Consider the following 17,500-nt stretch of genomic DNA (forward strand, 5'->3'; position numbering starts at 1 on the left):
TACTACTGCTAAATACTAGCATACTAACTAACTGCAGTACACGCTATACTACTATACTACTACTGCTACTACTACTACTACTACTACTACTACTACTACTAACTACTACTACTGCTACTAGCTACTTACTTATATACTAACTACTACTACTTTACTACTACTACTACTACTACTACTACTACATACTACACTAACTACTAAGTACTATACTATACTGCATAACTTACTACTACTACTTTTACTGGAAAACAAATGTAGCTTAATATTACTACTACTACTTCTACTACTACTACTATAGACATATAAGTACTATTACTACTGCTGCTATTACTATTACTACTACTGCTAATACTAATACTACTACTACTACACACAACATATAAAGTACTACTAATGTACTGCATAGCTTAAAAAATACTACTACTGCTTTTACTGCAAAACAAATTTACCTTAGCTTAATATTACTTCTACTACTGTGATGAGAACTACTATCACTACTATTACTACTACTACTACCACAAAAACATATTTTTTAATTTTATTGAAAAAAAAGTATTATTACATACTCATTTGACATACAGTACATACTTCTACTTCAATACAGATACTAAAATATCGCGAGTCACTTCTGTTTCTTGTTTTATTTAAAGGTGCACTGTGTAACTTTTCTGGTTGTGGTCCGTCACGTCTTGTCTCTATGGATACGTCACTGCTCTGCCTGGAATGTTCCGCAGTGTGACATTAAACAGCTCCACTTTACATTTATTCAATTTTATCGCTCAAAAATACCTCGAAAAAACAACATTCTGAGTGTGAACGGGGTCGCCTCTCCGCAGATCTGACCTGTAACTCGGTCTGGTTCGGTCTCCGTGAAGATCGAAAGATTTAATGCCATACTGTGGAACATTCCAGACAAAGCAATAATGATTTAAAATAAGGTGTAGGTAAAAACACGTAATTTTGAGATTTTTGAAGGAAAAAATTTGACTTTTTTGTGTTAAAATTTGTATAATTCTACCCTTTTCTTTAATACTTTTCTTCTTTTTTTCTTTGTTTTTCAGGATTTCAAACACACTCAGTCCTTCATGCTATGAGACCCGCCGCCTCCTCTTCAACCCAGTGCCAACAGCAACAATTTACAAACATATTTTCGACTATCTTCCAGTAACGAAACCTGTCAAAATCGATCAAAACCTTCAGCAAAGTCTGTTTTTTTTGTTTGTTTGTTTGTTTTTTCCTGTTGCGTTTTTGCTCTGATGCTTCCAAGGCTCTACACTGACCCCTGGTGGCGAAGTAAGATCCCCCCCCCCCCCCGTTCGAATGCAGGCAAATAATGTTACAATAGATTTTGATTTTTCTTGTACCAAAGAGTTGAGTTTAATGCTTTTTGCGAATACTTAAAAGCCATAAAGTACTGCAGTATTTTTGAGTCGTAACACGGTGACACTTTTTCATTTCTGCGCTTTTAATAGTCTTAATAAAACGTCAACACAAACACCTAATCGTTTATTAACTTCTAACTTCTAAACTCTTAATTAAAAGCTCATTTTTTCCATTAATTTGTGAGTTAAAGGTTCAATATTACACGAAATTGACTGAAAATTGAGCTTTATGTCGTGTTTTAATTTTTATTCCTCAAAAACCGACCTAGATTTGTGTTTTGTTTCATTCACACATGTTTGAGTAACTCTTTATTATCAGTCTGTTTACATCTCCAAAGCTCAAAACGCTCTGTTCCACCTTGTGATGTCACGAACAGCTCATTTTTACCTTTGGTTCGGTCGAGATCGGCAATTCCAGGGCTGAAATGATCCAAACGATTCAAGCGAATTTGCGTGGAGTTTAAAAACGAGACGGAGAACCCAGATCTGCAGGGTTTGGGTGTTAAATTAAAAATGTGTGAATGAAACAAAACATCTGGTGATATCGTATCGTCAGAGTTCTCAGAATAATACCGTGGATCATCACAATATATCGAATCACGAGTCTCTTTGCTTAAATCAGGGGTGTCAAACTCATTTTGGTCCGGGGGCCATATCCAACCGACTTTGATCCCAAAGGGCCGGATCAGAAAACTCATGGAATATAAACCTCAAAAATAACAATAAGTTCAAATATTTGTGCAGAGAAACAAAAATCTATTACAGAAATCTTTTTAAATTGATGAACTCTTTCTTTTACAAAATATTATAATATTATGAACAACCTGAAACTTTAAGAAAAATACAATTTCAACACAAAGTTTTAACATGAACTTGTTTGTAAACAGGAATAAGTCCATTTTTGTTGTAAAATCCTGCACTCGGCTCCACTTTTCTCATGTTGGACATTTTTCTGATGAGGGTGTCACGGTCAACAGTCAAAACGATCGTCCTTTAAGAGCGTTTGGAAAGAGACAAGTCTTCATTTGTGCTGCTGGTGGGAGGGGCCACGTACAGAGATGCTGGAGACGCTGATATGCTCAGCACCTCAGAAAATTAACAAGATTTTAATTAAAATATTTAAGTAGAAAATCAGCCAAGGGCCAGATTAAAGGTCTTGGAGGGCCGGATCTGGTCCCCGGGCCTTATGTTTGACACATGTGGCTTAAATGAAGAGTTATGGCGCAACAAAAGCTAAAAAAATAGAAGGAACTACATAGACCATGATCCTTTGCTCCATTTCAGTGTCAACAACAAGAAAAAATAACAGTTCTTAGCACTTTTAAGCCGTAGTTCTTTGGATTAAGTCTTGTCAAGGCATTTTAACAAGAAAAAGAAGCAGATTAACAGTTTTGTCCACAAAATATCACAATAAATATCGTACCGTGAGATGTACATCGAGAAAATATCGTAAGGAGAGATTTGGATATTGTTACATCCCTAATCCTGAGCTTTCCCACGATATCGCAATAAATATCGGACCGTGAGGTTTATACCGCGACGATATCGTTTCTTGAGACTTGGATATCGTTACGACCCGAAACAAAACACAACTCCAGGTCGGTTTGTGATGCAGAAACGACATTAGAACATGACGTAAAGGTCGTACAGAGGATTTTCCAAGGAAATCCGCAAAAAAAAAAAAGTTTTTGAGGTCGCTGAAAAAAGAAGAGGGGAAAAGGAGCGAAGAAAACTAAGGTGGTTCTTGGAAATTCCTTCCAGCGATGGCGCGACTGAAGCAGACGAAGGGTCTAAAGACTGACACGTCGGGCGATAAATTACTTCTGGACAAAAAACTTCAACGGCGATTACCCTAACCCTAATCCGAAACCAAAAAAAGTCCTTCATACAACCTTTAAAGCTCACAAGAGTCTATTTTGTGTAATATTTGACCTTTAAGACTAATAAAAGTGCAGTTATTTGAAAGTGTTACCAGTAGTTTGATCCCATTCCGTCCTCTACGATGTGCCTGCATGGTATCTACTTTTCTATATAAGCCTCGTGCCTTTTCGGATTCATTTGTGATATTTATCGGTATTGTTTTTGTAAGAAAATTATGGAAAACTTGCCTTAATTTTTTCTGTCTTGGATGGTGACTTTTTAGTGCCACTTTTTGTCCATGTTTGATCAAAAGTGTGAGATTTTTCAGTGTGAATGAATTGTATAAAATGTATTTGAAAGATGTAACACAAATAAATGGTTTTGTATTAAAGACGTGGGATGTGTGATTCTCAGGACTAAACCAGAACTAAACCAGGACCGAATCAGGTCTAAACTAGGACTAAACCAGGTCTAAATTAGGACTAAACCAGGACCAAATCAGGTCTAAACTAGAACTAAACCAGGTCTGAACTTGGACTAAACCAGGTCTAAAGTAGGACTAAACTAGAACTAAACTAGGACTAAACCAGGACCAAATCAAGTCTAAACTAGGACTAAACCAAGTCTAAACTAGGACTAAACCAGGACCAAATCGGGTCTAAACTAGGCCTAAATCAGGTCTAAACTAGGACTTAACCGGGACTAAATCAGGCCTAAACCAGGACCAAACCAGGTCTATCCTTGGACTAAAGCAGAACTAAACCAGGACTAAATCACCAGGATTAAATCGGGTCTAAACTAGGACTAAATCAGGAACAAATCAGGTTTAAACTAGAACTAAACCAGGTCTAAAGCAGGACTAAACCAGGACCAAATCAGGTCTAAACCAGGTCTAAACTAGGACTAAACCAGGTCTAAATCAGGCCTAAACCAGGCCTAAACAAGGTCTAATCTAGGACTAAATCAGGACTAAAGCAGAACTAAACCAGGACTAAATCACCAGGATTAAATCAGGTCTAAACGAGGACTAAACCAGGACTAAATCAGAACTAAACTAGGACTAAACCAATACCAAATCAGATCTAAGCCTGGACCACGTCACATCTAAACTAGGAGTAAACCATGACTAAAACAGATCTTAAACCAACTCTAAACCAGTTTTGAACCATAAAAGGACTAGACTAAGTACTACTCAAGTCAACATTTGGACTAAATTTGGAACTAAACCAGGACTAGTAAAGTACCAAACCAGGTTCATCATCAGGACTAAACTGCGCTCAAACCAGGGACAAGTAAATCTGAACTTTGAAATGAGAACTGGACAAATCTACAGACTCTGAGGACACAAGTCTCTATGTTTTTGAAATATTCAGATTTAATTTACTCTTTTTGAACCCTGAATTTCAGAGTCACCTCATTATTGCTGCCTCGTGCTGCAGACCGTCCCCTCCTCTGCTGGGCTTTTATTTATAGCATCACTCCCAAATATTAAACAGAAATATACGACTGTTGTGACGCACTGAAGGCTCCAACACGGCGGACGCTCTGAAAGATTTATGGAGACGCTCCGGCCCAGTGTCCTCGTGCTCGTGGAAAACAGAATACAGAATGATGCGCTTTGAAAAGGTAAAAAAACAAATGAATTATTTACTGAGAGTTCGAATTTTGGTACAAACTGTGACCTTATCCAGCTCTGTTCATTTATAGTATTCAAGGTTATTTTATAAAATTGGAATAGTTTTAGCCTAAAGATGCACTGTGTAACTTTTATTATTATTATTATTATTATTATTATTATTATTATTATTAAATCTATTTATTTATTATTATTTATGTTAATTATTTTTTATTTATTTATTTATTTTTTTTTTACAATAAAACAATACCTTGAAAAATATCTATTCTGTTGTAACCGGGCCCACCTCTCCACAGATTGGACCTGTAAATTGGCTTGGTTCTTGTCTCCATGGAAACAGAGAAGTGAAAAATTCATACATCTCCATGGTGACAGACCCTCCACCCAGAAAGTTACACAGTGCGTCTTTAATGGCAAATTAATTACAAAAATGAAATATGGAAATATTATAAACTAGAATCATGTACGAACATCAAATTAAGTTTATTTTATTTGATTAGACATTTTTTTTTTTCCATTACAACACATTTGAACAGGATATTGTGCATTAGAATTGTAAATATATCAAAGTAATATATCAAAGTAATTCATTATTTAAAAAAAAAAAAAACATTTTTACTTGTAAATATATGCTTTTTTGTCATTCATATAGATAATTACATGACATAAAAGAACGTTGGACCATGTAACTTTTCTGTTGATGCCACTAGGCCAAGTTACAGGTCAGATCGGTGGAGAGGCAAGCCTGATCACAATAAGAATACACGTTTTTACATGTATTTTTGAGCAATTAGGACACCTGTAACTGAATAAATGCAAAATGCCATGCAGAATATTTTCCAGGCATATCAATGACATTTCAGTGGAGACAAGCGTTTAGTGAACCCCCCACCTTAGAAAAATTACATCCAATCCACTTTATTTCTATAGCAAATTTCATAAACAAAACCGTTTTCAAAGTGCTGCACCATACAAACAAGACATATAAAAGTATAAAATAAAGCTCTATTTAACTAGTAATTAACTAACTAACTAACTAGTAAAATCAAATAAAAGCAAGAATAACAATAAATAATAAAAAGGTAAAAAATAAATAAATAAATGACGCCGAGGATTACGCACAGTGCACCGATAAAATATATTACTATTTATTTTATTATTCAATTATTTATTTACAAATTAATATCATAAATTGCTCACACACATATATTTTTGAACTTAAATAAATAAATAAATTAAAAAAAACATTTACGAATTTTAAAACTCTTGTGCGTAAAAAACGTGCTTGCATCGCTCTCCCAGAATCCCCCGCGGTCTCCACATTTGGGTTTTGAGCTGTTCGTGTCAAATCAAGGTGAGTGCGAAATTCAGCTTTAAAACAACAAATAAATATAATTCCACTTGACATTACGCTTTTTTTTAACGTGTCCCGTGCTTATGTTTACTGCTACTTTAATTGTGCATTTGCAGCGTCAAAATCGCGTTTAAATTGAGCTTATTTGAGAGAAGGTTGCTAATGCTAAATGCTAATGCTAGTGAGTTTTCCCATTGACAGATCGGGTTAGCATTAGCCGACATTGTTTTCTCTAAATAACGCGCTCGTTCTCTCAAATAATTTCACTTCACATTCCCGCGTGCTCGTTTCACACGCACAAACACACTCTGAAGCCGCACTTGTAATTATTTGTCATGATTTAAGTATGAAAAGCTTTAATTGTGCCGGTGCTAATGTTGCTAAGCTAAGGCTGCTCGGGTCCTCGGGTCCTCGGGTCACGTCAGGGCGAAAACACCAAAGACTAAAGATTAAAGACCAAAGACTAAAGATTCAGCTCAGTAAAGTGACTTCCGGCAAAAGTTTCACAGGTGAGTGGTGCTGTTTTGTCAGAGAGGGAAGGTTTGACACAAAATAAAGTAAAAAAAAAAAAGGTAAACTTGGTGATAAAGGTTATTATTATTCGACCTAAACGTTAGTTATGGTATTATATTGCACAAGTAAACGTCAGAATGTGTAAAAGTAACAGCACCGTAGGAACAATCCGCACAAGTTATTATTTTATAGATATTTAGCTCTGTTTATTCGTCCTTAGTACATTTTATTTTAGGAATTAGTAATCTAGAAGGTCATGAGTCTTTGTGCCAGTTCATAGATATAAATCCAGTGGTTATTTCACCGAGGAAGAGCGTCCTGTTAAAGGTTGCAATTAAAATTTCCTCCACAAACAGCAAAATATTCAGTTTTATTCTGCATAAAGAGCAGGGATGCACTGATCCGGCTTTTTCAGTTCTGATTTCATTATCACAGTGTCTGTCAGTGCCAAGAGACTGAAAACAGCATTTATGTCTATCGATCCATCCATCCATTTTCTTCTGCTTATCCGGGGTCGGGTTGCGGGGGCAACAGTTTAAACAGGGACTCCCAGACTTCCTCCAGTTCCTCCAGGGGGACCCAAAGGTGTTCCCAGGCCAGCCCAGAGACATAGTCCCTCCAGCGTGTCCTGAGTTTTCCTCTGGGCCTCCTGCCAGTGGGACATGTCCAGAACACCTCCCAAGGGAGACGGCCAAGAGACATCCGGAACAGATGCCCTCCCCTCAGCTGCTCCTCTCGCGTGGAGGAGCAGCGATTCTACTCCGAGCTCTTCACCCTGTCTCTAAGAGAGGCCCAACCACCCCACGCAGGAAACTCATTTCGCCCACTTGTATCCTCGATCTCATGCTTTCGGTCATGTGAGGGCAGGAACGAAAATTGATGGTAAATTGTCGGTAAATCTAGAGCTTTGCCTCAGCTCCCTCTTCACCACAACAGTCCGATACAGCGACCGCATCACTGCCGACGCTGCACCGTTCCGCCTGTCAATCTCACGCTCCATCCTCCCCTCACTCGAGAACAAGACCCTGAGATACTTGAACTCCATTTATTTCCTTAAAATAAAATAAATATATGTTATGCAGCCATTATCTCTCAACTAATTACAGTTTTGTGTAAATACAAATTCAAACTTTATCAGACTTTCTGGGCTTACTACAGTAAAAAATCAATTTCCGTCAATTTAGAAACCCAACCAGGATATCACCTGATCCGATAAGTGGAAGCTGATATCTGATCCTGCCCGCTTTTCTATCAGCGCCAATATCTGATACCAGTGCAGGATCAGTGCATCCCAAATTTTAAAAAAAAAAGCTGCTCACCCTGTAGTTTAGATCTGTACAAACATGTTCTGTGATTCTTGAATTAGAATCTTGAAACAGAATCCTATTTAAAAACATAAGTCACAAAATTATATGCTGTTTTTCTTTTCTTTTCCGTTAAATGTACATGTTTGAATGTCTTTCCAAGTATGGAGACTATGTTGTGCTTTCTTAAATTCCAAAATGTTAAAAATAAAGTAACTCTAAAATCATTATGCTCATCAGAAAAATCACAATTAGATCTTTTTTCCAAATCGTTCAACCTTAGTTTAAGTTTATCACTCTACCGCTGCACATTTATACCATGTAAATAATTCTTTTTTCTTCTTCTCTCTCGTCCTCAGATGTCACTGCACCGTCTCTTCCACCTCTCCTCTCTCCTGCGCTCGGCCGTGAGCCTCACCCTGCGCAGGAACATCGGCCTCTCCGCTGTCGTCTTCAACAAGGCCAAAGACATGGACCCGGTGCAGAAACTCTTCCTCGACAAGATCCGGGACTACACCAACAAGAGCAAGTCAGTCCCACACACAAAAAAAGCTGTTATAAATGCTCACTGTTAGGGTTAGGGTCATTTTTTTCTTGTAATTTTAGCAGTGGTCATAGTTGTACTACATTTTGTTTATATAACCTGTTTCTGATAGGAACATAAACTTATTTCCATCGAGATTTTTTAGCTTTGCCTGAAGGATTCCAACTCATCCATGTTGCCTTTATTGAATTCACCTCAATCTCCACGGAGCTGACCTGTAACTGGGCTTGTCTCCATGGAAATAGATGTGTTTAATGCCATACTGTGAGACTTTCCAGACAAAGCAATAACATTTCCATAAAGACAAGCAAGTGGCAGAACCTTCACTAGAAAGTTACATCTTTAGTTCATGTTTAAGTAAAAGTAGAGCCCAGAAATACTCAAATATAAGTGTCACATGAAAAAATCCACTTATAATAGAGTAAAAATAGAGTAATATGGGCCCTTTAAAGTCTCTGTACCTGATTTTTACTGTGTTAAAAATGTAAAAAAAACAAACAGAACTACAGAAACAGAAGAACAGTTTCGTTTTAAACAGTTTGCCGTGATCCAAAGTTCTTCCTCTCTTACATTTTGCATTCAGACTGTTCCAGGTTTTAGCAGTAGTAGTAGTATAATACTACTACTGCATCTTTATTTATAAAGCACTTTTAAAAACAAGCTTTCAAAGTGCTGTACAAGCAGCAAAGAACAATAAAAGTAGCATCCAGAAAGCAGTACAGAATCAGACAATGAAGCCCTGACTCTGGGCACCAGCAAGTGGCCGGTCTATTATATATTTATATTTATTCAGAATTTATTATTACCATTTATATATTTTTTCTTTCCTTGTGGATTAGTAAAGTTTGACTAAGTCTGTATTGAAAACGAGCTTGACTCTTTCTGGTATCGCGACAGCACTAGTCTCTAAAATGACACTTCCTCTCGTTCTCTCTGTTCAGGGCGGCTGGTGGTGTCGTCGAAGCTGGACCTGCTTTTCAGAAAAACATGACGGAGGAAGTGTCCAAACTGCAGCGGCTCTACGGAGGCGGAGATTTCAACAAGTTCCCTGATTTCAAATTCACAGGTGAGTTTTGAAATTAGTGTCATATTCCTAAACATATGTGTTTAAAGCATTTACCAACATGTGAAAATATAACGTAGAGCTTGTAATCATTCAATTTGAGTTTTAATTATTGTGTAGAAGTTGTGTTGAGTACTCAAAATTTTCTTTTTTTCAGATCCCAAGTTGGACGAAGTGCCCAAGTGAACTGTCCATGTTGTAAATTGATGATTCCTCGTAACAAATTTGTTGTATTTAATAAAAAGGTTTAAATGTTCCACCACATATATCGTGTTTTATTTGATAATTTACAATGGTCATTTGTCACGTTTAATGACTGAAAACTTGCAGTAATGGCACTTTTTATTTGTGTCGTCTAGAGCTGTCACAATAACCGCAAAAATGAAGCACTGTGGTGCATGTTGGGCCACCGCGGTCACCGGACGCGACCAACATGACCCGACCCAGGGTCCTGCATGGGTCCATTTTTAGAGACCCGCACCTGCCCGGACCTGTTAACATTCCACCCGTTACCGCCTGTGATAACGCAGGGCTAACGCAGGGCTAACGCAGGGCTAACGCAGGGCTAACGCAGGGCTAACGCAGGACTAACGCAGGACTAACGCAGGGCTAACGCAGGGCTAACGCAGGGCTAAGGGCTAAGGTGCGCCCGAGTAGACCATCTGGTGACTGCAGTTAAGTGCTGCCGTCACCCGACCGCGCTTTGTGGACACCTGCTCCGCGAGTTCTCTTAAGTCCGCGTGTACCCGACGTGGTGCGGGACTCTTGACCCGACGTGGTGCGGGACTCTTGACCCGACGTGGTGCGGGACTCTTGACCCGACGTGGTGCGGGACTCTTGACCCGATCTGCCACAGTGAGAGCTGGAGAGATGCAGCGGCACTTGTTCTAAAACCAAATGTTACTTCTCACACTACTCACACTACGCACACTACACACACACACTACACACACACACTACACACACACACTACACACTCTATATCCACACGACAACGAAGGTACATGTGCATCTGCAACAAGAGCATCATCAGAGTTTTCAGAGCCGCTGGAAATATTATAACTCCATCACATACTGCGTTGTTGAGCTGCTTTACCGCACTGCAGGAGAAACTCCCAAACCACAACAGCCCAAGTGTCGTCTCTACTGTAGAACGTGAATTAAGACTGTCCATTTCTTTTTTTGCAGCTGTCGACTTAATTAACCTCGGTCAAGTGCTGTAAAAATGACTTATCAAAGCTCCTGTGTCTCATTTCTCCCTCTTGTTTCAGTGTGGCCCAGCAGCCGGTGACCTGTTCTGTTCCGGGTCAAACGGTTTCCCAGTTTGTCCTTGGAGAGCCACCGTAGTTATCAGTCATTCTAACGGCTCAGTGCGTTTTATTTTTTATATTTGTGTCCCTGAGCAGAGGATGGGAGCGGGAGGCTAATGCTGATGTGAAGGTCAAGGGTCAAACAAGGGGAATAATGAGATACAATGGATTCTGGAAGGAGCTGTTTGTGTGCGGACGTGTTTTAGTGTTCACATTAACAAGCATTTGTATACAGACGTAGACATGAGAGTTAAATATATTTTTTAAAAAACAAAACAAAACACCGAGTTCTGATGTGTTTTCAAAGACAGTGTTTGAGCAGATGGAGGAGAGGCCGGTTTTCTGTAGAATAATGTTGTGTTTGTTACGTTTGGGCATTTTTTTCCCTGCATATTTTTTGTTCTCTATTTTTTTGTAGTATATATATATTTGTTTTGTATTGTTTTGTTTATACAGGTTTTCCTTTTTTTTTTTTTTTTTTCAAATTTCCAGTTTTTGTTTATACACGTTTTCAATTATTTTTCCAATTTCTTTCCCCAGTTTTGTTCGTACAAGTTTCCAATTTTATTTATACAGGTTTTACTTTTTTCCATTTTTGTTTTCCATTTTTGTTTTCTAGTTTTTTAATACAAGTTTTCCAGTTTTTTCCAGGTTTGTTTTATATAAAATTCCAATTTAATTTATACAAGTTATTTTTCCTCCTATTTTTCTTATTCCCCGTTAGTCCCTAGTTGGTTTACAATGTTTACCTTTTTTTATATATATATATATATTTGTACATATATTTTACCTATCGTTTTATATATATTTAGTAAATTACCTATATAAGAAATATCCAAAAGGAAACTCCACAGGGATACAGGAGAATGGGAGGGCATCTGACACAAAGGAATATACTTAAAATTAGTGAAATATTTAGACTAATCAAAGGAGATAAGAGAATTATGAAAAATATTTAACCAGAAACTAAACTTTAACCACTTTATGTAACTTTTCTGAGTGGGAGTATTCTTCCTGCTCGTTTCCATGGAGATGTTACTGCGTTGTCTGGAATATTCCGCAGTCTGGCATTAGATATCACATTCACTCAGTTGCAGGTGTGTTTAAGCAGAAAATAAAACCGTAAATGTCGATACTACAAATTGTGCGGTCACATTTTGAAATTGTTATACCACTACATTATTTTATATATTTATTCATTTCATTTTTGAAACAAATCAAACAAATATAAATGTATAAAAGTAATTAATATTGACAGAGACACTTGTTTGTTGTATGTACATTCAAAACTTTATTATGGAGGACAGTGTAAAAGCCCAGTCAATGCAAACGCTGCACGATATGAACACAGTGAAACTCACAGAAACTCAACACATCTGCAGTCAGAGCGCCCCCCGCTGGACCAACACTGTAAACACACCAACACCGCAACACCGCCACCAGCTCCAGTGTTCACTGTGGTCCTGTCACAGCAAGAGGAGAGGGTCTGGACCAGGTCTGAACTTGGACTAGCCCAGGATTAAATCAGATCTAAACCAGGATTTATTTTGGACCAAACTAGGTCTACTCCAGATGTTAACTTGGACTCAACCAGATCTAAACTAGGCCTAGCCCAGAAATAAACCAGGTCTAAACAAAGATTTATTTTTAATCAAACCAGATATAAACCAGGTCTTAACTTGGTCTAAGGTCTAACCAGGTTTGTTTTGGACCAAAGGGTCTAACCAGGGTTAACTTAGGAAGGAAGCTAAGGGTTGCTGTCTCCAGTGTCGTAGAGTGCAAGTAGTGGAACGGACCGGGGCCAGTTTTAAACAAGTCTGGATAATTTGTGTTTTGTTGGAATAAATTGTTGGTAAAATAGTGGTCAAAAAAGATCTAAACCAGGTCTAAACCAGGTCTAAACTAGGTCTTTGATAGGTCTATGTATGGACTCAACCAGGTCTAAACTGTGAGGAGCAATTCAAGATCTTGGTACTGAGCCAGGACTGAACCAGGTCCAAACCAGGTCTTAACCAGGTCTAAACTGTGGATGGAATTTCAAAGTCTAAACCTGGTCTGACCCTGTACGATACCAGATGTTAACCAGGACTAAACCAGGTCTTAACCAGGTCTAAAATAGGACTAAATCAGGTCTAACCTTGGTCTAAACTGGGCAGCTCTAAACCAGGCTTAAGTTAGTAGTAAACCAGGTCTAACCTTGGTCTAAACCAAGGTCTAACCTTGGTCTAAACCAGGTCTAAACCTTGGTCTAAACCAGGTCTAAACTAGGACTAAACCAGGTCTTAACCAGGTCTAAACTGTGGATGGAAATTCAAAGTCTAAACCTGGTCTGACCCCGGACGCTACCAGATATAAACAAAGACTAAACCAAGATTTAGTTAGGACTAAACAAGGTCCAAAATTGGTCTATAATAGGACTAAATCAAGTCTAACCTTGGACTAAACTGGGCAGCTCTAAACCAGGTCTAACCTTGGTCTAAACCAGGTCTAACTTTGGTCTAAACCAGGTCTAAACCAAGATCAGAACCATTTTCTCAACAATAAATTTACAATACATTTATCGTCCAATCAGAGGTATTTATCCAAATAAGAGGCGGGCTTTATTCTCCTTTCTGCCCTCTGATTGGCTGTACATTCCGAGCACTTCCTTGTTTACGTTTTAATCCCAACTCCGCGACACGTTTGATAAACTGGCCCCGGTTTAACGAGCGCCAAAGTCCAAACTACATTTCAGATTTTAGTTTTGACAATCATCGAACACAAAAGTCTATCTCTGAACTGTGTTTGGAGCGAGCGCGTTTTTCAGCAGGCCGTAGACAACCCCGAACAGCTCTCTGTAAATTATAAAGTGAATAAAAGTTGGTGCAAAATCCAGGCAAAATTAAATACAAAAATAACAGTGGAAAAATATCTAGCGAGAGATGCTATAAGCTACATCGCCTACACAGGGTTCCCACCATTTTACATTTTCTATGATTTTATTGGCAATTTTAGGTTGATTTATTTTAATTTGAAAATATTTTTAAATTTGAAGGTGATTTTTCTGAATTTTAATACAATTTCAAGTCTAAATTTTGGTATGGCACTGGTATTTTAAAATTAAAATTACAAATTGTAATCGTAATAATACAGTCTTGACTTCCACAGTGTCGAGAGGCATAAAACTAGAATAAACCAGGTCTAAACCGAGACTCAACCAAGTCTTAATCAGGTCTAGACCAGGATTAAACCAGGTCTGAACTAGATCTTAAACCCAGACTCAACCAGACCTAATGCAGGTTTAAACCAAGATTCAACCAGGTCTAAACCAGGTCTAAACTAGGTCAAAACCAGGTCTAAATCTGGTCTAAACCAGGTCTGAACCAGGTGTAAACCAGGACTAAACTAGATCTAAAACCAGACTCAACCAGGTCTAAACTAGGTCCAAACCAGGTCCAAACCAGGTCCAAACCAGGTCCAAACCAGGTCTAAAACTAGGTCTAAATCAGGTCTAAATCAGGTCTAAACCAGGTCTAAACCAAGTTTAAACTAGGTCCAAACTAGGTCTAAATTAGGACTAAACTAGGTCTAAACCAGGTCTAAACCAGGTCTAAAACTCGGTCTAAAACCAGATCTAAACCAGGTCTAGGTCTAAACCAGGTCTAATCTAGGTCCAAACCTGGATTTATCCGGACTGTTTAATCACTGAAAACATATTTGAAGTGGGACCCATTTTTCAGGAGAATTTGGGGCCGGGGGGAGGAAGAGGAGGAGATGATTTTAAACATGTCTCGTGTGCTTGTTGTAGATTTTTCTGATTTTCGTTTCTTCAGTTTTGCATTTGCTCAAAGAACTTGTAGGTGGGGTTCTCGTAGCCGTTCTGCTGCATCTTCGACAGGTGGCGCTCTTCTGGGGTCACGGCAGCGTCCACCTGAAACACAACAGGACACATTTAACGTAAACAGGAAGTTCATTTGTATTTTATTTTGAAAGTGCCCAATTTTTGCACATAACAGGAAGCAGAAACTAAGAATAATCTGTTATCGAAATGAATTTTAATTGATTCAACTGGGACCAAAACGAGGATCAAACCAGGTCTAGACCACATCAGGACTAAACTAGGGCTAAAGCAGCTCTAAAGTGGACTAAACCTGGTCTATAACAGGTTTAAATTCATCATAAACAGGGACTAACCGAGATCTAAACCAGGATTTAACAATTACAAGAGCCTGGGCTTGAAATAATCAGGTCTAAACCAGGTCTAAAGCAGGACTAAAGCAGGACTAAATCAGGTCTAAAGCAGGACTAAATCAGGTCTAAACCAGGTCTAAACCAGGTCTAAACTAGGTTGAATCCAAGTCTAAACTAGATCCAAACCAGATCTAAACCAGGCCTAAACTAGGTCTAAGCCAGGTCTAAATCAGTTCTAAACTAGATCCAAACCAGGTCTAAACCAGGACTAAAGCAGGACTAAAGCAGGACTAAACCTACCAGGTCTATAAAAGACTAAACCAGGATTAAAAAAACAGGATTAATCCAGGGCTAAACTAGATCAGGACTAATCCAGGTCTAAACCCAGTCTAAACCATGTCTAAACTCTGTCTAAACTAGGATTAATCTTGGTCTAATTCAGGTCTAAACCAGGTCTAAAATGCAATTACACAAATAAGGACTAAACTAGGACTAAATCTGGGTTTATAAAGGATTACTAACTAAACTAAAACCAGTCTAAATTTGGTCTAAGCCCAATCTAAACCCCGGTCTAAACCCAGGTCTAAACCCCGGTCTAAAACCCGGTCTAAACCCCCGGTCTAAACCCAGGTCTAACCCCGGTCTAACCCCGGTCTAACCCCGGTCTAACCCCAGGTCTAAACCCAGGTCTAAACCCAGGTCTAACCCCGGTCTAAACCCCGGTCTAACCCCGGTCTAACCCCGGTCTAACCCCGGTCTAACCCCGGTCTAACTCCGGTCTAAACCCCGGTCTAACCCCGGTCTAACCCCGGTCTAACCCCGGTCTAACTCCGGTCTAACCCCGGTCTAACCCCGGTCTAACTCCGGTCTAACCCGGTCTAACTCCGGTCTAACCCCGGTCTAAACCCGGTCTAACTCCGGTCTAACTCCGGTCTAACTCCGGTCTAACCCCGGTCTAAACCCCGGTCTAACCCCGGTCTAACCCCGGTCTAACCCCGGTCTAACCCCGGTCTAACTCCGGTCTAACTCCGGTCTAACTCCGGTCTAACTCTAAACCCCGGGTCTAACCCCGGTCTAACTCCGGTCTAACTCCGGTCTAACCCCGGTCTAAACCCCGGTCTAACCCCGGTCTAACCCGGTCTAACCCGGTCTAAACCCGGTCTAACCCCGGTCTAACCCAGTCTAACCCCGGTCTAAACCCCGGTCTAACCCCGGTCTAACTCCGGTCTAACTCCGGTCTAACCCCGGTCTAACTCCGGTCTAACCCCGGTCTAACTCCGGTCTAACCCCGGTCTAACTCCGGTCTAACTCCGGTCTAACCCCGGTCTAACCCCGGTCTAACCCCGGTCTAACCCCGGTCTAACCCCCGGTCTAACCCCGGTCTAACCCGGTCTAACCCCGGTCTAACCCCGGTCTAAACCCCGGTCTAACCCCGGTCTAACCCCGGTCTAACTCCGGTCTAACTCCGGTCTAACCCCGGTCTAACCCGGTCTAACCCGGTCTAACCGGTCTAACCCCGGTCTAACCGGTCCGGTCTCGGTCTAACCCGGTCTAACCCGGTCTAACTCCGGTCTAACTCCCCGGTCTAACCCCGGTCTAACTCCGGTCTAACCCCGGTCTAACTCCGGTCTAACCCCGGTCTAACTCCGTCTAACTAAAAACCCGGTCTAACCCCGGTCTAACTCCGGTCTAACTCCGGTCTAACCCCGGTCTAACCCGGTCTAACAACCCCGGTCTAACCCCGGTCTAACGGTCTAACCCCGGTCTAACCCCGGTCTAAACCCCGGTCTAAACCCCGTCTAACCCCGTCTAACTCCGGTCTAACCCGGTCTAACTCCGGTCTAACCCGGTCTAACCCGTCTAACCCCTAACCCGGTCTAACCCCGGTCTAACCCCGGTCTAATCCAGGTCTAACCCCGGTCTAATCCAGGTCTAACCCCGGTCTAATCCAGGTCTAACCCCGGTCTAACCCCGGTCTAATCCAGGTCTAAACCCCGGTCTAATCCAGGTCTAACCCCGGTCTAACCCCGGTCTAACCCCGGTCTAACCCCGGTCTAACCCCGGTCTAACTCCAGGTCTAACCCCGGTCTAATCCAGGTCTAACCCCGGTCTCACCTCGATGACTCCGTGGTGTATGGACGTGTACTGTTTCTTCCTCAGCATCACCAGAGTGATGACGATGACGGTGGCGATGACGACGCCTCCGACCATCAGACCGATTATTGCGCCTTTGTTTGGGCCGACGTCTTCAGCGAAAAACACCTGAAACAAACGACAAGAGAGAAAAGTCAGAAAAACAAACGACAAGAGACAAAAGTCAGAAAAACAAACGACAAGAGAGAAAAGTCAGAAAAACAAACGACA

At 40.2% G+C, this 17,500-nt stretch overlaps 3 protein-coding genes and 1 long non-coding RNA gene across 4 annotated transcripts in view; 3 read left to right on the top strand and 1 right to left on the bottom strand.

Moving 5' to 3' along the window:
* The window catches only part of jam2a (junctional adhesion molecule 2a), a 65,061-nt gene extending 61,454 nt beyond the window's left edge, over positions 1–3,607 (top strand). The window contains exon 10 of the mRNA XM_020931528.2: positions 1,062–3,607. Within this exon, the coding sequence (XP_020787187.1) occupies positions 1,062–1,094 (33 nt within the window). The 3' untranslated portion in view covers positions 1,095–3,607. The remainder of the gene's footprint in view (positions 1–1,061) is intronic.
* Positions 3,608–6,159: 2,552 nt separating this feature from the next.
* On the top strand, positions 6,160–9,920 carry atp5pf (ATP synthase peripheral stalk subunit F6). Its single transcript, XM_020931529.2, has 4 exons — positions 6,160–6,232; positions 8,409–8,578; positions 9,535–9,659; positions 9,814–9,920. The coding sequence occupies exons 2-4, from the start codon at positions 8,409–8,411 to the stop codon at positions 9,840–9,842; spliced, it is 324 nt and encodes a 107-aa protein (XP_020787188.2). The 5' UTR covers positions 6,160–6,232; the 3' UTR covers positions 9,843–9,920.
* A 2,788-nt stretch (positions 9,921–12,708) lies between these two features.
* On the bottom strand, positions 12,709–17,396 carry LOC129412409 (uncharacterized). The gene is made up of 3 exons (XR_008633711.1): positions 17,252–17,396; positions 13,209–14,876; positions 12,709–13,114 (listed from the first exon to the last, which is right to left on the bottom strand). It is a non-coding gene; the product is annotated as an uncharacterized LOC129412409 (long non-coding RNA).
* A 37-nt stretch (positions 17,397–17,433) lies between these two features.
* The window catches only part of LOC129411774 (nucleolar protein 58-like), a gene marked incomplete at its 5' end in the record, with an annotated part of 843 nt that continues 776 nt past the window's right edge, over positions 17,434–17,500 (top strand). The window contains one exon of the mRNA XM_055163696.1: positions 17,434–17,500. This exon is cut by the window's right edge and continues 37 nt beyond it. Coding sequence (XP_055019671.1) covers positions 17,434–17,500 — 67 coding nt within the window.

This window comes from Boleophthalmus pectinirostris, unplaced genomic scaffold (assembly GCF_026225935.1).
Source record: "Boleophthalmus pectinirostris isolate CB_2022bp ecotype Guang Dong unplaced genomic scaffold, ASM2622593v1 HiC_scaffold_11, whole genome shotgun sequence".
Taxonomy (NCBI): domain Eukaryota; kingdom Metazoa; phylum Chordata; class Actinopteri; order Gobiiformes; family Gobiidae; genus Boleophthalmus; species Boleophthalmus pectinirostris.